Genomic DNA, 22,336 nt, shown 5'->3' on the forward strand with positions numbered 1-22,336 from the left:
GAGAGGCTTAAAGATGAGATAAACTGATGGATGGGGCTGCCACCTACCTGGCACTCGTGTGGATTTATGGCAGCATGGCTTTATGTCCTATATAGTAATCCATTTGTGGTACACTGCATCATATTTCTGACAGCTGAATTAGGGTTATGTGCGATTGCTCAGCTTAGTTTATAGCACAAAGGCTCGCAACATCAAATCTTGTGCAGAGGCCAGTGATGTTCTTTCTCATAAGAACGTAATGGAGTTACATTTCTATCAGTGCACACCTGTGACAAAAAAAACAACATTGACACCATCGTCCCATTTCTTTCAGTAATGGTTTTTAGGCTCTTTTTTTGTCAGTGACAAATTCAATGTTTGGTTCACACTAATCTAAATATATATATATATATATATATATATATATATATATATATATATATATATATATATATATATATATATATATATATATATAGAGTAAAGACAGAGAATTGGGAAGTCAGACAGGTTTTTTTTGTCTGTTTGAAGAACTTAAAGTACAATATGCTTCATCCTTTGTATCTCAATGTATCATACTATATACTGAGTTACAGCGTATGATCAGCTGAATGTGCAGCTTCCCTCTGCTTTAAAAGAAGCTTAATGGTGGGTTTCAGCTCATTGTTTATCTGTGCAGCCTGGTGGCGTATACTTCCTACTCAGCAGCAAACGCCAGAGACACAATTATAGATTAGCTGGTGAAGTGGTGCTAAAGAGACACATTTTCCCTCAGGAGTTTTTGGAGACAAGAATGTTAATACTGGACTTTCATTCATCAGGTGGACACCAGGAAAACTCATGAATAACCTTGTTACTTTGGAACTGCCAGACATGGAATTAAGCAACTGTTTGCTAAGAAGTAGTCTGAAAAGTTTAGCAGGTTTGTAGAGGTAATGGTCAAAAGATTAATAGGTTTTCCTGGGTTTTTCTACATGAGTAAAACTCTACGCTGAACATTTGACCTTTTCTTTGGCCTGTAGCAGATGGAAAGTGTTATAACACGCTATGATCCTATTTAAAGTGACTTGAAGGAAAACATTTTTATCAGCTGATAGTTTTTCTGTGAATTTGGGAGGTACTCGCAACAGAAATTCAAATTATTTTCCAATTCTGGTATGACAATTTACTCAACCTGAACAGAACCATAATATTCCCTTCAAAAACATCAAATAGTTTGAAGTAGTAATGCTTAAATCAATGTTTCTTTCATATAAACGTTGAATAATAAAGCTGATCGAACTAATAAAACCAAGTAAGAGACTTTCATTTATTGTATAATACATTTGTTTTTCTAATAAATGGCTGTCACTCATTAGAAAAATAATCCATGTAAATTCCCATCCCACACAAGTATTCAATATGTAAAACAACATCTCATATTGAAACTTCCGACATATTGTCCACACTGTACTGACAGCCGAGTAAATCAACAGACGAAAACACAGCCTCTTTAAAAATAAATCAACATTAATAGCAGTGTCCACTTTACATTTGCACTCCTCCCTCTTTCTTCTGTTTGGGTTTCTTCTTCTTCTTCGTCTTGGCTGTCTTGTTCTCAGACTGCGTCGTCTTGCTCTTCTTGGCCGGGTTGGGCTGGGAAGCCGCGCCATCGGCCGGTCGCTTCTGTTTTGTTTTCTTGTCACGTTTCTTTTTGGTTTGTCCTTTGTCTGCTCCTGGTGGGTTACTTGGCATCAAGTTGTCTGCTGCTGCCTCCGCCGCCGCTGCTGCTGCCGGCTCCAAAATCGGTATGTCGCGCTTTTTACGCTTCTTTGTTTCCGGCAGAAAACCTTTCTTCTTCTTGGGAACTTTCTGTTCGGCGGCCTCCTTGTCAGGCTTCATCTTTTCAACCTTCGGTTTTCTGTGAACGTGAACACACGCGAGGTCAACATGATGGCTCCATTACACACGTAACGTGCCGAAACCATCTCCTTTAACCTTTTCTATGGTGTCGTTCATTTTTTGGTTATATTATTTCGCCCAGTTAATTGAGGTAATAATGATTTAAAATAAATACTACTGTACAATGAGATTATATAGTCAGGAGACAATGAACTTTACAAGTAGATTTGTTCTTAAGTAGCCTGTATAGGTGATTTAGGACATCCTGCTGCAGTCACCATTTTACTCCTGACAAAAAAAAAATACAATGTTTTGAGATTCAGCAAGACTCTCATTAGTAACAAATGAGAAACCTGGTTTACATAATCTTGGTTAGAAGCGGCTTTTTACATGTACATAACAGTAGAGAAGCTGTCCTGTAACTGCACCATCAGTCCAAATGGACCAACCCAAACTGAAAAGCTGGCGCGCCATGACTTGGGAGGAGGATGTGATAAATGCATGGACGCTTCAGTCAAAACCGGCTTACTAACTGTGCAGCAATATTTCCCACATAAGTCAGTGTGCAGACTTTTCAAATTGTCTCGTGTATTGATTTTGAAGTTATGTCATGCACGTACCTTTACAGTCATGCTCAGTAAAGCATGTTAAAGTGAGCTATGGTCCTGGAATTGTGTGACGAGGTGGGGAGGAAAATCTGATTACTGACATACTGCCTGTATCTAAATATCTTCTCTGGCTTCAATGAATGCGTTTATGTCCAATTAACCAGAGCAAGGACCTTTCAGCATCCTGTGAGGAGCTAGAGGCAGCTGTGGGCGTGGCTTATGTGTGTGACGCGACACAAAGAAGCAACTGTTTGTTCACAACAACAATTGCGGCTCCTAATGAGCGTAAGGTAGATGCTGAAAAAGCATCAGAACAGGAGAATATTTCTATAATGGCATATGACGGCTTTTCTTAATAGAAACTGGCTTCTACTGCTTGATTGACACATGATTAATCCAATCAGCTACACGAGTATAAAGTGAAAGTGCCTGCTTTGTAACAAATGTCTGGCATGTGAGGTTATGCATCTGAGGAGTTTACAGAAACCTGATTTTTTTCCTGCGTAACCTCATTTCTCCCACTGATCCTCGAGCTCACACCACACAAACTCACATGACTCCAAAGTGTTTCACCACGGCCCAGTAGTTGTCCTCCAGCTTGCCGGTCTTCTTGAAAACAATGGTGCTTGTCAGGGACTCTAGGACCTTCTTCAGGGGCGCCAGGTCCACAGACAGCTTCTACAAAGTGCAGGTGGCAGAAACAGAGACTTGAAACCACATCGCTCTCTCATGAGGTCACTTCACTCTCACAAACCACACCTACCTGATGGTGGACGGTCTTGACCAGGAACTGACAGAGCTCCAGGGTTTTCACCACCTTCTCCTTCACCACCTTGCTCTCTGTTGGACCGACCTGCTGAAGACTCTGAGAGGAAAAGAGACACTGGGGTTAGACCATTATCCATATTGGCCTTATGCTCAGCTGATCAAGTAATTTCCATCAATCACTTATTTGATAGATACACATGATTACAGAAATGTCTGAGCGTTTTAGACCCCTAGGCCACCACAATAAAAAGCATTTTAAGGCAGTGATTGGTCTTTACTGATGAGATGGAAGTTTGATAGGGACATTTTCTTGTAAGCATATGCAATCAAAGAACATTACTTAATACAGTTTTTCTAAAATGTAATGTTGACATTTTGTGCAGCCGCTCAAGGGCGATATACACTCTTGCAACTGCAACTGGCCACGCAGTTGCATCGACGGACTCGTTATGGTTTATAGTTCCCGTGCCTTTTCCATACGCCAGAACAGTAAGTGGCGCAATGACCGTTTAGAGTCGACCTGCATACAGACGTTCAACGATATCTCTCACCAGGAATTTATTAGAATTATACTTATTGTAGAATTAGACTCCAGCGGGAATGGCATACATTCTCGCCACTGTGAACAACATATTTAAAATGACTCCATAATTATGGTAAATCTAAATGTCAAAGTTTAATTTTTTTAATTTAATAATGAATACATTACGAAATATTTTGAGGGTTTTTTGAATGATAAATAAATAACTTGTTAAACACATATCGATAAAGTAGAGAATCTCAGACAATGAGCAACAGTATAAAAAAATAAAAAATGGTATTTTCTCAGAAAAAAAGACGGGTCAACACAGAGGTTAGGTGGTTTGGTGAAGAATTGCAGAAGCATGAAATTATGCACCCGTTTACACCTCAGCTGTCTCCTGGACACCAGAGGTCAGCAAGTGCAGCTCTAATCATAGTTTATCACACGATGCACCTTCATAAACCTTCAAGAACAATATCATAAACTAAGCTTAACCCACAGGCCTGAAGGATGTCTTTGTGTAAACGTCTCCACTTAAAGTGAATAATTGATGGTGGTGGTTAAAGCCTCATGTTAGATTATGCTGAGAAAAAATATTGTAATCAGTTACTACAGAATATAAATTGGGGAATAGAGCATTGAAATTTAATTGGTTACTTGAAAAACTTTAGCAGTTGGTTTATCAACTCTTCATTATATTCTATTTTTAAATAACTAACAGTCATAATGCCTTTTGTTTATGTTCATGAGCAGTGTTTCCACTGCAGCCAGACGAAGAACAGCTGTTGCGAGGTTGCTGTAACCTTCTGGAAAACTCCCACATTACCATAACAACTAATCACATTTCCTCAGTTCTTTGGTGTATTTGTTTTATTCATTTATTTGACTGGGAATTAGAGTGTTATATAATGTGTTTTATCTCTTAAGAGCCTGACTAGGGAGAAGGACTGTAAATTAGCTACGGCAAGAAGTCACACAAACTGCATCAATGCTAATGTTGTTCCTTGTCTGGGGGTGGAATTACGCAACTGATTGCTCACAAGTTTGTCACATTATAAAAGGTATAATATGTGAGCTGCAGATGGATGTGCTGCTGCCCACGTAAAATAAATCAATCAATACTTTGTTCAGGTTCTTTTAGTGTCGTATAGTCATTGGAAGAAGTATTCAGATTCTTTCCTTGATCTCCACTGGATTAATATGTCACTGCTATAGGTGGTCGTGCTAATGTTAACGCTATTATTTACTGTTGAGGAGTTTATTCAATAGCAACGCATCATATTCTATAAGCATGGGGACAGACAAAAAGAGAATCAAGAGCAACAAGAGGAAGAGAAAGTATGGATGCTATATGAACTGATGCATCTCAGTGGTCACAGATGCTGAGTGTTAACCCTGTGCTATATCCCAGGACTGTGATGTAAAGCTGCGTTGACTGACCTTCGTCAGCTGACCCGAGACCGTCGAACAGAGCTCCGTCCACGGATCTCCGCTCAGCAGCTGCTGAACCTCCCTGCTCTGCATCGCCCGCAACACCAACCCACATGCTTGGCCCTAAACACACACACACACACACACACACACACACACACACACACACACACACACACACACACACACACACACACACACACACAAAGTCCATCAATAGGAACGTACAAATATACGAAACAGTTCAACAAACTGGTAATAAGAGGAGGGTCTCCTCTACCTTTTGGTGAACTCGGACTGCAGAAGTGATGTACTGCACAATTGTATCCAGCAGCTTCACACACAAAACCTGTCGATACGACACAGTTGCATTAGTGACCGCTTGTTGGACATGAACTAACTTGTCAGCTGTCGCTGTACTCACAGGGAATCTGGAGAACAAGTCTGTGAACATCTGAGCGGTCAGAGGGCACTTTCTCCGGCCCATGAAGGAGCTCAGGGCGTCCCTGAAGATGCCGGAGACCCGATCCAAATCCACGTTGCCCATGAAACTCAACTGCACACAAACACAATGAAAGAGAAAACACACCGGGAGTCAGATTTTCTTTCTGACAGTAGCAGTAGAGAGTAAAACATGTTTATTTTAGTGTCATGTTAACAGAAATATCTCAACAACTGTTTGATAGTCACGAACTTTTGTACAAACACTCATATTCCCTAAACTGTGATATCGACAGACTTTGGTGAAATCCTGGCTTTTCCTCTAGCGCCACCAAGAGGTTGACACAATTAACTAAAATAAAATAAGGTGCATGTCCCCCTTAGGGTGAATTGTAATGATGAAAAACTCTAATTCATAAGCAAACATCTCTAAAACTGAAACATCTGATTGCAAAATGCTCCTGCAACTGTGAAAATATGTGATAAGATCTATTGCTCAAGAAAACAAACAGGAAATCTTTGTGGAGGAAACACCAGGTAAAAAAAAAATATTAAATGTAAATGCACCGGCAACAATGAAAACTATGATCCAGTGATCTTAACACAGCAGCGCCCCACTGCAGGGGAGTTTAGACAAGAGAAATCAAGCGAGGAATAAACGAACGAAACAAATTAATCAGTGTGTGGAAACATACGTCACTCGCTGCAGCCCCGTCGGCGCTCGGCTCCTCTTTGGCTCCGGCGGGCGGAGCGCCGCGCAGCACTTTCACCACGTACAGAGATGCACTGCGAGAAAAGATAGACATTCGTTAAAACACAAATCACTTGAGGCACCAATTGTGTGTACAGCCCAGAGATTAAAACTGCTGATTGCAAACTTTTCAGTGGAAGAAAGTTTAACACCAATCTGCTCACGAGTACTGCGTGATGTATCCAAAGATTTTGAAAAAAGGACAGAAAGCGGATCCTAAGTTGACATTGTTCAACCAAGCATTGTTTAGGTTTTTTGTTGTCTATCATTTAATTTGGGACAGACTAAAAAACATACATAAGCCCAAATGTGCTACTCAGCGCCGTCAGGAAAACAGTAAGTTGTACCTGAAGTAGTAGAGGCAGACTGAGGAGTCAGACAGTTTCTGGGTTTTCGTCATCAGTTTTTCCAGCAGGTCATGGAGCTCCCCCTGTCTGTCACTGGCGGTCCTGCAGTAAACTTTGGACCTACACAGCTGGTTTCTGAAAGAAAAAGAAAATCTCATTTCATGTTGATTATATTTAAATGCAACTGCCAGCGAATGAAGCGTTGAGCCTATGCTGCCAGTTGTTAATATCTCCAAGTGGGAGATATCGTCACCACCTCATATTCCTGATCTCTCAAAAATACAGATTTTGCCGAGATAAACAAACTAAAAGAAACAATAAATAGAGGGAAACAAACATTAAATGAGTGACTGACACAGATGCTGTGAATCACCTCAGTGCACAGCTGACGTGCGTTACCTGAAGATATCTGCAGCTCGGCGGAGGAAGTCCTGCTCCTGCTGGTCGCTGTCGGAGCTCATTCCTCTGTCGATGATGGTGAGCAGAGGCTCCACCAAACCCAGAACAAGCGGACTGCCGGCCTGCCGGGCCACGAACACTTCAATCAGGTCCAAAACCTACAACAAACCACAAGGGTGAGGGAGATGCAGCTTTGGGGCTCATGGAATGTGTATTTGCTCCACTTTTGAGGGAGCCAAGCCAGCAGTTTGCCTCTGCTTCTCAACGTTGTGCTAAGCTCCGCTAAACATCTCCTTTCTCTGTACTGAACACAGAGATGAAACAGTCGGACTATGCGACTCTGGGAAAGACCAGAAAACATGTTATTTTTCCCCCAAAGTGTTTCCAAGTCCTGGATGAGTTACCTTGATCTTAAAGTCTCGGACCAGCATCTTCTCTTTCTGTATTTTTGTCTTTTGATCCTTCTTGGCCTGGCTCTTTTTCTTTTGCTCCGAGAACAGCGCCGCCAGGCCCTTGTCCAGCTTCAACATGGCCTCGTCGTCCAGATCTTCGTCACTGCTGCCGTCCTCCTCTGTGGCCTGAATATACACGACACGAGAAAGGATTTGAACACAACGTAAACTGGGATCTGATATCATTTAAAAACGTCTCGACATAAAAGATGAGGACGAGACTCATTTTATCTGGCATTGTGAGAATAGCAAACAATTATTTATATAAATATATATATATTTGTATATCTCTAAAAAACAAAACATTTATGCCAAAGACTTAAAAACTAAAAAATCTCACCAGAGCATTCTGATTCTGCAAGACCTTCATCACCTCCACACGGAAACTTTGATCCACGTCTCCCACCACCTCCTCCTCCTCCTCTTCTTCTTCTTCATCATCTTCCTCATCCTCTTCCATTGCTTCATCACCATCATCAGAGTCATCATCTGATCCGTCGGATTTGTCATCCTTTCAGAGCCATAACCACACATTTTAGGATTGCAAATGTATTTTATAAATTAGTATTAAAAAAAAGAAAGAAAAGAGGAACTGACCTCCATCGCCTCATCATCATCATCATCTTCCTCATTTGAGTTCTTCTTCGGGGCTTTGTTGTCGTCAGTGACGACCACAGCACCGCCCTCCTCGTCATCCTTCTCTGGGTCCAGGACCTAAACGCATTACAAATCACTTAAAAAGCTTCCACTTTTAGCAAACAAGACATTTGCAAAATTATGCAAAACAGTCTTCCAAAAACACTTTTACAAACATTGACGACGTCAGGTGTTGAGCTCACAGGCGCTACTCACTTCTAAGATGGAGGTGAGGGCTGCTGCAGTGACATGGGGGCAGATGGAGGAGAAGACCGTTTTGCAGACATGTCTGATGTGTCGACTCGACTGGGACAGCAGTGACAGAAGGATGTCCACCATCACCTCCACCCACTCGGGCTCCTCCTCCTGCTCGGTGGCTGCACCCAAGGAAAAAGCAAAAGCACAGTCGTACACTTCAAAGCAGTATTTGTAATTGTTCAACAAGCTATTAACCTTGCACGGTATACCGATACTAAAAAGGTACCGCGGTACCCGTACGTTAAAAACTATACGATTTTGCATATTTTAAGTATCGATACTTTCTCAAAATGGCGCGCTTCCTTAAAACACTCCCTCTCCCTCCCTCTCCCTCTCTCCCTCTCCCTCTCCCTCTCCCTCTCCCTCTCTCTCTCTCTCTCTCTCTCTCTCTCTGAATGCACACAAAAGTGTACCAAATGAAACACAATTGAAGCAAAATGGTGACATGCTGATGGAGCCTGAGGGTGGATCTTGAACTAATTAGTTTTAGTTCAGGAAAAAAAATCAAATTATGTAACTCTACAATTGCTCATACATATGGAAAAAACTAGTCATTTGGTATAATCAATGTTATGATGGCACCATGTAGTTTTCATTAATATCTTGCTGTCTGCTAATACTTTAATTAATTAATGTCATTTGTCAAGTGTTAAAAAAGCTGGGCAGAAACAAGCTGGTAAAAAACCATACAGACGTTTTATTTAGTACTATTATAAATAAATATACCAGTCAAGTATCGTATTTATGGTATCGTATTTATGGTATCGTATCAAATTCTGGTATTGTATCGTAAGTATCAGTATCGCGATATTCATGGCAGGTATTGTATCAAAGTCATAATTTTGGTATCGTGACAACCTTATAAGCTATAAACTAGTGCTGGAATGTAACTAAGTATACAGCAACTCATTAAGATTTGTATTACAAAACATACATGAGAGCGCAAAACTCAGTCAAAATTGAATTTATACCATGCAACCTAAAGCTGCTTTCAACCAAAACAGAAGCAAATATAGCAAAATGGCATGTATATAAGAAATCTTATACCCCAAAAAATGTGACAGGCAGCTGCTGCATCACCATCGTGCATGAGGACTCACCTTGTTTCTTCTTCTTCTTCTTGGCCTTCTTCTCCAAAGCCATGTCCACGCAGCTCTGCAGGTCCCTCATGATGTCCAGCAGCTCTTCTGGGGCCTTCGAGGAGAACGTATTTGTGTCAGCGAACAGTGTTTTGATGCTCAGCAATTACCGACGGTACATCATTCAGGCTGCAATAGCAACAGTAGTGCTATAGCGCTCTGGTAGTATGCCGTACCTTGAAGAGGTGCATGCCGACTAAGAGGAAGAGCTGCTGGAACGCTCCATTCCCTGCTGTCGGGCCTTTCTTTGCTTTTTTCTTCAGGTTTGCCACCGACTCCAGCATGCTGCAAGAACACACGTGTAGAGCCGGAGCTATCAAACACGTTACTCTCTTAAGTAGCACGAGACAGAAATGACTTTCATGAGTTCTGTGTTGTTCTATAGGCTAAAGAACTAAATAAGATCCAAGTTGTAATAAACTCAATTGTTCATGAACCTGTGTGACTACATTCATGAGGGTGGCAGTAATATTCTGGGAGAATTAAACTACATCCCGATGTTGTGATCCTACCTGTCCCAGGCCTGTCTCTGCTCAGGGGTGAGGGGCTGGTTGACCAACTTGGGCTGGCTAAGCAGCAGTTGAGCGTACTGGACCAGGTGGTAGATCCACATGGTGCCGTCGGCTCTGACGCCCACCACCCTCTTTTGGTTGACTGCCGCGCCTTCGGCCAGGTCCTCGGCCAGAGGCAGGTGGTGCATGGACATGAGGAGTCTGCAGCAGGGCGGACAGACAGAAAGTCAGTGAGGCAGCAGTGACACCACAAGTCACATGGACGGACTTTTTGCTCCGCAATCGGTTACCCAATGCATGACGGCTTCTTATTCATTTTGTAATAACAATACGTTTCATTTATATAGCGATTTCATAAAAGAGCTCGACAATAAAAACATAGAACACACAATGACACATTAAAAGCAGTTCTGAAAAGGTGGGTATTGATTTGAGATTTGAATAAAGAAAGGTCAGTGCCGTCTCGGATGCGTTCGGGGAGAGAGATCCAGAGGGAGGAGGCCGCTATGGAGAAGACTCTGTCACCCCATGTCAACTGGTTTGATGGTGTGAATGATACCGTTCACACCATCAGAAAACTGGCATCAGTGACATATTAATGTTGGTGCTTTTCACACCTAAACTGTTTGGTTAAAACCATATCTAGTGCATCTCTCCATTTAGTCCAGATCTTTTGGGCTGGTGTGAAAGCTGTTGATGGAACTTTGGTAAGGCCCGAACAACCAGACCGAGACCTGGTTCCAAGGGAACCCTTGACAAGACTCTTTTGTCATTATTCGTAAGATGTGGTCAATTTGCAGTCTAACTTATCTATATCTATACATAGACAGCTGTCCAGGAACAGAATAGAGTATTTCATCTCTCACCCGAAGGAAGAACCGGCAAGCACTTCTTTGGTTTTATCATCCAGTGGGGCGGACAGCGTCCCCATCGTCTCTTCGATGCTGGGCGAGGCCTTCTTGGCACTGAAGAACGCGTGGAAAAAGACAAACCTGGAAAAGAAATGAAACCAGCTGATGGCCTTTTCTTCCTCCAACACACATACCTTGACTTTGCTCAATTAGTGGCAGGTCTCACCTGGCCACACCCATGATGAGATCCTCCTCCTTCTTCACTTGGTGGTTGTCAATGATCGCGGAGAGCCGAGAAACAATCCACCTCCTCAGGCGGATGATGGAGTTCTCCTTCCTGAAGGACAGGAAAGCAACAGTTACACCCAGTTCCCATCCAGGCAGATAAACACGCTGCTAAACTACACAATAGTCAAATACACTCACTGTTCCTTTCCTTCTCGGTTGTCCTTCTTCTTGCGAGTGCTGAACTCCAGCAGCTTGTCTTGTTGAGGCTGCAGGAACATGTTCTTCAGCCACTCCACGTACTGCTGCAGAGCCGCGGGCTGGAGGTGCTGCACCACCCTCCACACCGGCGGCACCACTGGGCATCCCTGGTTGGACAGCGAGGAGAAGGCCACCATCACTGCCAGCTGTTTGTCAGAGTCCTGACAGGCCTGCAAGAAGTCCGACACGTATGTTTCCATCTCCGGGGCCAGCTTGAAGCGGTCCGGTTTCTGGAAGGGAAAAATGAGGGACGAGATTCATATTAGTCGTCATTTATTACTTTATGGTTGAATTATTTATATTCACCACCTGCTGCTCAGAGTTCAGTTTTTTCACCAGAAATAATGAGTTTGTACAATTACTTCTGATAATAATAATTTTGTGTACTCCCGACCTTGCGCTATTATCGTCAAAGCTATTTAAAAAGACATCCTGTGAAGGGAAGGTTGCAACACCTTTAATTAGGATTGTCTTGGAGAAGGAATTTCCTTAGCTGCGTTAATTACATTTTTTTAAATCTATTTTTACAATTTACCTTAACCACTGCATTTGCCTTCCCGTCAACAGGTATTGCAATATCTTTTAATGTCAAAATACTGGAGTGTTAAGTTTCATTCACAGTCGCTTAACATTTTTCTAGCAGTACTAGCGGGATTACTGCTTGAAAACACACAAACATAGGACATTTTAAGTTTATATTAACTAGTGAACATAAAATAAATGGCTGGTTCTGTCTGCCTCCAAGGACAATATTATTGAGTATGGCGAGATCAACTTGTATTTTCTTAGGATTTCACATTCGTTATGTGACATTCGATCACATAATAAAATCCCAATTTGTTGCATGTTCGCCTCAATTTAAAACTGTTCGACATCGTCCCTGAGCCCACTGACCTGAGAAGACACCACATGCTCCCCGTACTGGATCATCACCTCTCCAGACAACACTTCCTTCAGCTGGGCGGTCGACAGAAGAGGCAGGGCGCTGCCCAGCAGACGGAAGCTCAGGTATCTGGACACAAACAGGGCAAGAACAAGGTAACATGTTAGAAGAATGTCATCCTCAGGTGGGCCTGTTGAAGGAAACGCAGGCAGCCGATATTCTCTGTAGTTGAGAATGGCACCGGGTATTAGGATTAATGTGCTAAGTCTCTTGTTGCACTCACTGAGCTGGCCCTGACTGGTCCTTTAACATGCCGTTGATGATGGCGTTATTCCAGAAGAGCTGGAAGCTGTCTTCCTTCAGGGAGAGCTTCAGGAGGTCCTGGGCCACCGATGGGAGAACACACTCCTTCTTCGTCGAGCGCGCCGCCATTTTCAACACCTCCGTCAACCTGTCAGACAACATCACACCTTACTTAGATTTGCCTCTGAATGAAGTTGAGAACCCAGAGACAAAAGCCTTTGCTTTTCCCATGCATGTGGGACTTCCATAAGATAAGATATTCCTCTATTAGACCCGCAGTGGGGGGATTGCAGGATTACAGCAGCAGTGCACACAAGAGATGCATAGTAAAATTTAAAAAAACAATATAAACGGTAAAGAACAAGTACAAAGCAGCAAAAGGGCTAATTTTGGTTGACGACAGAAAGAAATGGTGGAAAGAGACAATGTTGTATGCATCTACATGGAGTTAAGCCACTCCTCTCTGGCCAATAGTGCATGAATAACATGAAAACACAAGTATGATTAAACTCAAAATGTGATTTACATGAACACAGCACGAAAGAAAGAAAAAAACACACAAAACAATGTTCGTACTTGGGGATGTTGTCTGCGTTGATGATGGTCGAGGAGCCCAGCAGCTTCTTGAGTTTCTTGGGTCTGAGTGTTTGTGGGAAGCGCTGCAGTGCCACCAGCAGCAGCTGCAGCTGCTCCGGGGTGTTGAAGGCTGATGCCAGGTCAGTTTGCAGGGCACTCAGCAGAACCTCCTCAAACACCTCCTCTGGGATCTGATGGACCAGATACACATATCAGTTTTTGAGAGAAGAACGGGCGGATGTGTTCTTTTAGTTTGCAGTGATGAAGAACCAAATCACAGAAGGTAATTTAAGTAAGTCAAACTGAGGCATCAGTATTAAACTGAGTTTCATAACCCAGTTAGAAGTTAATTGTAGTGACAAAGAACAAAGCCATGTATCACCTCACTGAGGATGTCCGTCATGGTCTTAGTGGGCAGGTCCTTCAAGTGTTGTCTGTGTTGGGTGAGGCTCTGCAGGAGCTGAACACATCCCAACACCACCTGCGGCTCCTGCAGAAGCACAAGACAAGAGTTTAGAGACCATAACAAATGTCCCGCATTAGAGTCCGCAGCTCGAGATTAATTGTTCCACAAAACATGTTCGTATTGGTTCAGCCATGAACCCTCCCTTTTCATCCAGCAAACGAAACAATCTGAAAATTTCCATTAAAAAGAAGACTACTTACTTTAGAGATGCGGCTGGACTGATGAAGGGCGAGGACGCCAAACAAGTTCCCAAACATAGCATTTCTTAAAAGTTTCTGAAAAAACAAAGTAAAGACCTCAACATTAAGAGCCCATTCATGAAGCTTTTGGAGCCCACAGTACAAATTAAAGCACTCACCTTTTTCACCGTCTGCAAATTATGCTTTACATTGATTTTGTCCAGTACGCTCTGCAAAGAGATGTCTTCAAATGCAGTTAAGACCTGAAAAACAAAAACTCATGTTACACTAAGCCAATACATGTTCCAATACATGTGTACTGAACTAGAGTTTTGTATAGAAAATTATGTTTCCAGATGCTGCAAGTTTTCTAATACCAGTCAGAAAGTAGAGAGATGCTGGATTTTTGATTGAAATAACACTTTACTCTGGGTTTGGAAATTACTGGAAACGATTTATTCGGGTGATGCATGTACACATTGAGTACTATTAGTTTATAGACATTTTATTATTTCTGAAAAGTTACATATCATACTTTTAATGTATGAAGTTACTGGGAATGTACAATATTTGTAACTAATTAAGTGTTAACTAAATCACAGTCAGTGACTTATATTGATTGGGACATGAGGAATTCATGCGTCTGCAGGAATGGTTCTATATTTTGTGGAACATGCATATTAACATCATTGTTGAGTTATATAAAATAATTAATTCCTCTCGTGTCTGCGAAGTAAATCTGAAGCTACAGCCATCCTGTTAGCTTAGCTTAGCACAACGACTGGAAACAACTTACGGCGTTTCTGCCTACAGATGAGATAAAGATTCAGGAGTCGTGGGTGAAAGTGCTGAAAAATACACTAAGTGGAGCTTTGATTTGAGATTATTTCACACAGATTTCAGATATCTGAAAATACAAGTCAGCCTGAAACATAATTTTAGGCAGATGAATTAAACTGGTTTTGGTAGTCGTCCCTCACCTGACCCAGAGCCAGGCTGAATCCAGGTCTCGCCGCCTCTCGAGTGTGAGCCAGTCCATCAACGAGCCTTTTACAGGTGTAATCCAACTCATCCGCCTGCAGCACACAGATACGAAACATGGTTCAGATGGTTTATAGAATAACTTCCAGGCTATGTTATAAAACAACATATAGCGAAGGAGTATTTTAATTTTGTCACGTCGTAGTCACATGTCACAGGTAAATGTTATACTTCTGTTTCACAGTTGTAGTTACTAGCAAATGAGGAATTGAAATACTGTACTTAAGAAGAATTTTGACATCTATGTACTTTGCTTTAACATTTATATTTTCTGCTAATTTCTCATCTATACAAAATGTTATCTTACTTGGGGCTCAACTACAGTTACATTAAAAAAAACACATAAATATGTTCATACATTAAATAGTACTAAAAACAACTAATCTACCCAGTAGTAAAAAAAATGGCTTTACATAGACAAACTACAACATTAAAATACTCACGTGTATTTTGGATGGATATAGTATTGTGGCTGAATATAACCAAATGCACTTACTCACACTTAAGTACAATTATGAAGTACTTGTAATGTTACTACTCCACCCCATCTGAGACAAATGTACTATGTTTGCCATTTGTCAGTTCTCAGATTATTTATAGAAAAATGCAAATTAACTAAGAAATTATAGTGTTATTATACGTTAAACTAGTCAGCAGTTTATAAAGTAATGAAAATGGGCTCTAGCTTTACTAGCTGCAACATGTGTGTAGTAATATTTTGATACTTTTGATCATACATACATACATACATACATACATACATACATACATACATACATATTTGTCAAGTACGTTTAGTTTGAGGTGATGCTACCACTTTTTTCTTTTACCTAGTAAGTCTGAACGCGGGACTTAGCTACTCGCCATGGTGTATTTCTACACTGTAGTACAACAGTAAGTAGTTAGTACTAACTACTGATGTTAATAGCCTAACTTCAGAGGATGGCCACGCTGGGCTCACGCGCAGCTCCTCGGTGGTCTGCCTCACCTTGTTGTTGGTTTTCAGGTACAGAATAAGGTTTTCCACCGCCTTGAGTCGGACCTCCTGATCCGGTTTGGCCAAGTCCCAGAAGAAGTCGAGGAAGACCCGGTTCTGCTGCAGGATTCCGGCCGGTTTGACCGGCTCCGGTACTGTCACTGAGAGCGCCACCATCTCTGTAGACATGTCCTCACAACGCCTCAACCTCAGCCCATGCAGCTGCAACAGGAAAACACGTGCGTCTCACTGCGCGGCTACCACTTCCGGGTCAACCCATTTTTTTTTTGCAATCTCGGAAAAAGCTTTATTGAACAATGCAAAACAGCAAAACAGAAGCGTTACAGAAAACTAGGACAATGATAATCATTATAACGATGACGATGATGATAGTAATACACCAAAAGTTTATTGAACACATTTTTGAAGAAAAAGTCCTGAATTCAAAATAAAATCACAAAAAATGTACTTGTTTAAACGTAAAAGCCTCGTTTCACAGTGTGTTATAGAATAACATATGCTCTTATTACAAACAAATACATAAAGAGCATTTAATTGTTGTAATGTGTCAGTGTAGAGCCAATTTGATATTGTTCGTGTACTCCTGGGTATGTACTAAGCAGTATAATACTGCATCGCATGATATACAACTGTAGTATCGTAAAAAAAAATCTATCGGCGGGTGAAATAAAAAGGAGGAAAAATCAACATATTAAATAAGTAAAATTTAAAAAAAGTAGCCCAGAAGTGTACTTAAATCCAGTACATCAAGTCTTCCTTTAATGGTACTTTAATATACGTGGTTTTATTGTTTATTGTACGAGTTTATTGGTGAATGTTTCTTTTCATGCAAGAATTACAGCCTCTAGATGGCAGAGATGGACTTTTTTTTAATTAATGTGTAAAGGGTCCTAAATGATAAAAGAAAAGTACTAATAGTACTAAATACCATATATTCAGATGAATAGAATTTGATCTATGATGCTCCATTGTTAAAAAGATTAGATTTTGAGAAAAATAATGAAAAAGAAAATAACGTTTTAACCTGTGAGAAACTATATATATATATATATCTCTGCTGAAAGTTTCTCTGTGCTCTCCTCTATCATTACATCCCAAAAACTTTTTTTTGAAATGAAACAGGAGAGAACAAACTTATTTAAAAAGGAACCAGGACAAAAATAACTGAACAGCTGTTTTTTTTTTCTCCATAAAAAGATCATCTTTATTAAAACGGCATGCAAATCATTCCCGAACCTGATCATTGAGCGGCAGAGGGTGAGTTGAGGTTGCAAAAAAGATTAGCAGTCAGAGTCAGACACAATCCCGATCAGAAAGAAGTTTCCTGGGTCTCTTCTAGTCGACTGGAGCAGCCAGCACAGTGTCCAGGGAGCTCTGAGCGTCCCTGATCTGCTGCTGCAGTCTCTGCTTCATGGCCTCGTTCTGGGCCTTCTTCAGCATGTCCTGCATGTCTCTGATAGCTGCCCGGTAGCCCGGGGTGTTGTGAAACACTCGGATGGCCTTGTCGCCGCTGCACACCAAGAAGCGCCCGTTAATGTCAAATCTAAGGTCGTTGATCTCCTCGCTGTGAACGCCGTGCAGCTCCTCCTCCAGCTGGCCGGTGGCGGCGCTGTACATGGCCACATTACAGCCGTCACTGATGGCCACCACCCGGCCATCTGGAGACAAGGCCACCAGGCTGCCTTCAGACGAAACACAAGGGACTGTCTTCAGGAGGTAGGGGTCCTGCTGCTTTTTGTATTCCACATCTGTGTTCCACAGCTTCCACGTACCGTCTTTTGAGACGGTCACCATTCTGATGAGTAAAAGGAAAGGATACACGTTGTATATGAAAAAAAAGAGATACTGAGGATAGAGATTCTTGGTCCCCGTTCCCAGACAAAGTTATTCATCAACTGGCTCTAATGTCATATTTAGTGTACATATATAAGTGATCACTAGAAAGAAAGCAAATAGAGGTTTTCCAAAAATACTGAACTATTCCTCCATGGTCACAACAGTGCGACTCATCTTTGTATTGTAATCAGAAAAGCCTTCATTACCTGCGAGAGTCATTGGAGAAGGCGAACGCATGAACTCCCGCCGAGTGACCCTTCAGGTCAAAAGCTCGCGCCACCTCTTTGAACTCTCCTCCTTTCCCGAAGCAAACCTCCCACACCTTCACATCAGGAGTGAAGCCACACGACGCTACAAACCTGAGAGCACAGAGACGCACACACAATAATGCTGTGTTCACACCAAAACAGTTGTGACTATTTCACAACTCTTTTGGTATGTATCAATCCCAACTATTCTCAAACCAAAAGGAATGGCATAATATGTTCATGAATCATGTCTGCTGATGGCAATGACTCAAAAAGTAAATGTAATTCAGTTTTAAAGTAAAACAAAATGTAAAGAAAAGTTAATAAAGTCTTGAGTACCTCCGAAAACAAAAGTATGTTAAAGTGAGCAACTGATGGCATTAGAAGATCTGATTACGTTCTACACAATACTTGAAGAGAACAACCAACAGAGCTTTACAAAGTATTACTTTGAAGAGATCTGCAACTGAGGACTGACCTGCCACATGGGGAGACCGCAGCATAAGAATTAGTTATCTGGTTGGTGTTAATAGAGGCCAGTACGTCTCCTTTCAGGTCCCAGATGTAAATGCTGGTGTCAGTAGAGGCGGTCATTATGAACTTGCCTGTAAAGAGGAAACTCAGAATAAGGTCATCTTGGCAATACACATTTTAGACTTGTGTAGTAGGAATACAAGTAATTTTCATTCAAGCACTAGCTCACTGATGTGCTGTTACATGTCAATAGGGAATTAGTGACGTATACATGTTCCATCCTCTTGTTGAACATCTCGATGCACCGATTATGGTACTTCTCACCTCAAGAAATCCCCCAAAGCCAATCTGTCCTTTGAAAACATGTTGCATGTACCTGTCTCTGCAATGCCAATGTTGAGGATAGGGGCCTTGTGTTTTTGTGGGAAGTCCTCAGAAGAAGCTTTAAAGGAAAATGTGCCATCCTCCTTTTTGATCATTTTGAAGATTCTGATTGTATCTCCATTGGCCAACCAAGTGATAAACGCCCTGCAGTGATAAAGGTGACAGTCAGTGAAGGAGGTGGTGGGGTTATCTAAAATGCACCTAAAATTGGACCAACACCATTTCTGCTTAACAAACTCAGAATTCTGATCTGGATTTATCTATATCACTGGGGGGTATTAAAACAGAGTCTGCACTCGAAAGTCGCAGGCCGACACACAAAATCCTGATTTCGAGAGTGGTTGTCAATTTTGTAAGAAATAATCCCAAAAAATCAAGACAAACAATCAAAACAGTTGACGTTGGTTAAGCTTAGGCTTGTGGCTCTGATGATTAGAGGAAGTTTGAAGTTAGATAAGGAATGCGTTATGCCAAGGACGGTCTGCACAAGTACGGTAAGAGAGAGAGAGGGGGAGACCTGGAGTCTGGGCTGAAGCGGACCAGTGTGGCGTAATCCAGATCCACATTGGCCCTTAAGCATTTATGTTCCCGATCAAGGAAGTCTTTGGTGCTCCAGATGCGGACGGTGCGGTCTTCAGCGCATGACGCCAGGTATTTCCCATTACTACTGAAATCTAGGCACGTCACATTTGCACTGTGGCTCTGAAAAGTACATCAACACAAATACACATGCTTTAAAAGAATGACTTTGAAGAAGGAGCCTGAAGGAAAACAACATATTTTTGTGTGCATGCGTGTGTGACAGCGTCACTGTGTGCATCACTTTACCTTCAGTGAGGCTGCCAACAACTGATGACTAAAAGTGTGCTGTGAAGGTTTATCCTTACGGCTGCGCTGCTTCTCCTGCTTTGGTTTCTTGGATGCAGGGCCCTTCGCAACGCCGCCTATAGCTAAAAGACACAAAACACAGGGTGAGATTACACAAAAACGTTAAAATTAACAAGATTACGGAACTGAACTAAATTGTGTCAATGTTGTTGAAGGTTTCTGACACACAGGAGGTGATGGACATTGCGATGACATGGATTTTGGATCTTGTAGTACCTAGTAACAAGCCTCGGAAGAAGTAATAATGATGACATCAGTCACTAACCTTGCTGCTTAAGCAACACCTTGCCTTTTAATTCCAGACTGCACAATTTTACACACATGCACTGAAACAGGAAGCTGTTTCTATTTAGATCTTCTTACATTATAAGGCTAAGCTTCCAGTATATTTTCTTAATGCATGGTGATATCTTTATTTTCCAAATGTATGGTGATACTCTTATTGAACTGTTGCTCAGAGGGATCTATGTTCTTTCTGCCCTTTTCATTGTCAATCGGGTTGAACTATTGTGCAGCGTTTTGTTTACCAAGTACAAAACCAACTGTCTGTAAAGATGGATTTTCTCCAAACTTGTGAAGCTCAGAGCGGTCAAAAACAAGTAACTAAAAATACAATTTCAATCCACGTTAAAATAATTAATAGTTAATAACCAGACAAAAAACAGACATCCTATTGGTCCGTCAGTGTAACCTTCGCCAATTGGCCGACGACAGGTGACTGTCGCTTAAAGTTGCTTTAGTTTCTCGCTTCATAAGTCCGCGTGCTTGCGTGACGTTACACCTCCCGATGTTCACACTCGCTATGAATGAATGCACGAGTGTGTGTGGACATTTGTGTATTTGTGCGTGTGTCAAGGTGTCAAACACCACACAGTTAGTGAGATTCAGAGTTGGTGACTCACCGCGTCGGCTACAGTTACCGCTACATTAGCTAACGATAGAGTGTCTCTTACCGGCAAATTCCGCCGCCTGCTCTATTTCCTCCCTTATTTCTTCTTTCCGTCTGCCCACCGCTAATGCAACCAGCACAACCAATGCTCCCAGTAACAGGGTTACGGCGAACAGAGCGGCTACTTCCATGTCTAAAGTTTTATGCCACGTATTTTAAACTGCTAACGTCTAACTTGGCTACTATTTGCAACTGCGGCACTGCGCCTGCGTCGGTGGCGACGTGTTTTCTTCTTCGTCGATTTAAATGTCTACCGGCAAACCAAGGCAGCCGCATTTACCGCCACGTGACGGACTGGAGGATTGGAACCCTCCATGAGCACAAAACAAGACAAAATTGTATCTTTGCTAAACCTATTTCTTTAAGAAGGGGGGAATAAGTCATCTTCTTTATTGAGTACATATATCTACCAGAATGTAGCAGTACCTGATTGATTTAATGTCCACCTTTATGCTAGAACTACACTGCTGTCAATGTAATAAATACATTTCTATAGCACTTTAGCCTTGTGCACAATGTAATAATTGTAAACATATGTATCTTATATTTCTATGTCATATCTACAGTAACCATTGTTTTTACCTTTTAATTACCTTACGTTTGCAACTGCATCATTGATCCCTTCACAATTGCATTACCCCAATTAATAGCATTAAATAAAGACAAAACTGAGATTGTTTTGGGGGCCAAAAAGCAATGATTAAAATCAGCTTCAAGTGTAAATGTTAAAACCACACAGTAGGTCAAATATGTTGGTGCAGTCATGGAACCAGACCGGAATTTCCACATGAAGACAATTATAAAGTCAGTTTAGTCTATCACCTGAAACCATATCTCGGATTAAATAACCAACGGTTTTGGAGGTCATGTCCTTTATCTTCAGTAGAAGATAAAAGTGTTTTAGTCACTTGCAGTTGATTCAGAACGCTGCCGCTCGAGTCCTCACCAAGACCAAGAAAGTAGAGCACGTCACTCCAGTGCTGAAGTCTATACACTGGCTTCTTGTCTGACAAACAAAACAACTTCAAAATAGTACTGTTGGTTTATAAAACACTGAATAATTTATTCATGATCTTCTACTTTATGACCCTCATCTCAGGTTATGTAGGACAGGTTCGCATTCTGTCCCATGAATTAAAACTAAACATTGGGAAGTAGCGTTTTGTTTTTAAGCACCATCAGGAAGTGCTTACATTGCACGGAGGGGTTTTACTCTTGCATTTTATACCTCACTAATTTATTTTTTTCTTCTATTCTCTTGGCTCTTTAATGACAAATGCATTTGAATGTCCTTTTACAATTACTTTCTGCTGCACTTGGTTTTGAAGGTGTTTATGTTTTATGCAGATAACAAAAAGTGCCTCGTTGTGCGATATAAACTCTACCTTGAACAGTTTTAGACATAGCATTTAAGTTTATTTTTCAAAAAACAAAAGTGGTAAGCTGTTGTAACGTGGTGAAATGAGCCCAACTCCAGATTAAATAACAATTCTAAGAACTTTTTTTTTAAAGTCATTTGTTCAAAGGAAAAGTGCCAAACTTAATTATTTAAAAAAAGCCTGTGTGCTGTGTACTAAAATAAACAGATGCTTCAGTTTAGTTAACGGTCCTCACTGAAGACTCAAAAAGCTGCTCACAAACCTTTTTGAT

General features: G+C 41.4%; 2 protein-coding genes across 2 annotated transcripts; both read right to left on the minus strand.

Moving 5' to 3' along the window:
• Positions 1-1,268: 1,268 nt before the first annotated feature.
• On the minus strand, positions 1,269-16,112 carry mybbp1a (MYB binding protein (P160) 1a). The gene is made up of 27 exons (XM_068601325.1): positions 15,899-16,112; positions 14,850-14,945; positions 14,049-14,132; positions 13,891-13,965; positions 13,607-13,714; positions 13,225-13,415; positions 12,629-12,796; positions 12,357-12,474; positions 11,403-11,692; positions 11,203-11,313; positions 10,992-11,117; positions 10,126-10,326; positions 9,790-9,898; positions 9,575-9,668; positions 8,433-8,593; positions 8,178-8,294; positions 7,921-8,091; positions 7,533-7,706; positions 7,129-7,286; positions 6,730-6,864; positions 6,327-6,417; positions 5,615-5,746; positions 5,471-5,539; positions 5,200-5,313; positions 3,232-3,333; positions 3,022-3,146; positions 1,269-1,879 (listed from the first exon to the last, which is right to left on the minus strand). The coding sequence occupies exons 1-27, from the start codon at positions 16,073-16,075 to the stop codon at positions 1,507-1,509; spliced, it is 3,870 nt and encodes a 1,289-aa protein (XP_068457426.1). The 5' UTR covers positions 16,076-16,112; the 3' UTR covers positions 1,269-1,506.
• An 899-nt stretch (positions 16,113-17,011) lies between these two features.
• tbl2 (transducin beta like 2) lies at positions 17,012-20,869 on the minus strand. Its single transcript, XM_068600978.1, has 7 exons — positions 20,691-20,869; positions 19,678-19,799; positions 19,367-19,551; positions 18,842-18,993; positions 18,470-18,596; positions 17,950-18,102; positions 17,012-17,702 (listed from the first exon to the last, which is right to left on the minus strand). Exons 1-7 carry the CDS (start codon positions 20,815-20,817, stop codon positions 17,243-17,245), a joined length of 1,326 nt encoding a protein of 441 aa, XP_068457079.1. The 5' UTR covers positions 20,818-20,869; the 3' UTR covers positions 17,012-17,242.
• Between the last annotated feature and the right edge of the window lie 1,467 nt (positions 20,870-22,336).

The sequence above is a fragment of the Clinocottus analis genome, unplaced genomic scaffold (genome assembly GCF_023055335.1).
Source record: "Clinocottus analis isolate CAN_PGR_092001 unplaced genomic scaffold, fCliAna1.0.p SCAF_5, whole genome shotgun sequence".
Lineage (NCBI taxonomy): Eukaryota > Metazoa > Chordata > Actinopteri > Perciformes > Cottidae > Clinocottus > Clinocottus analis.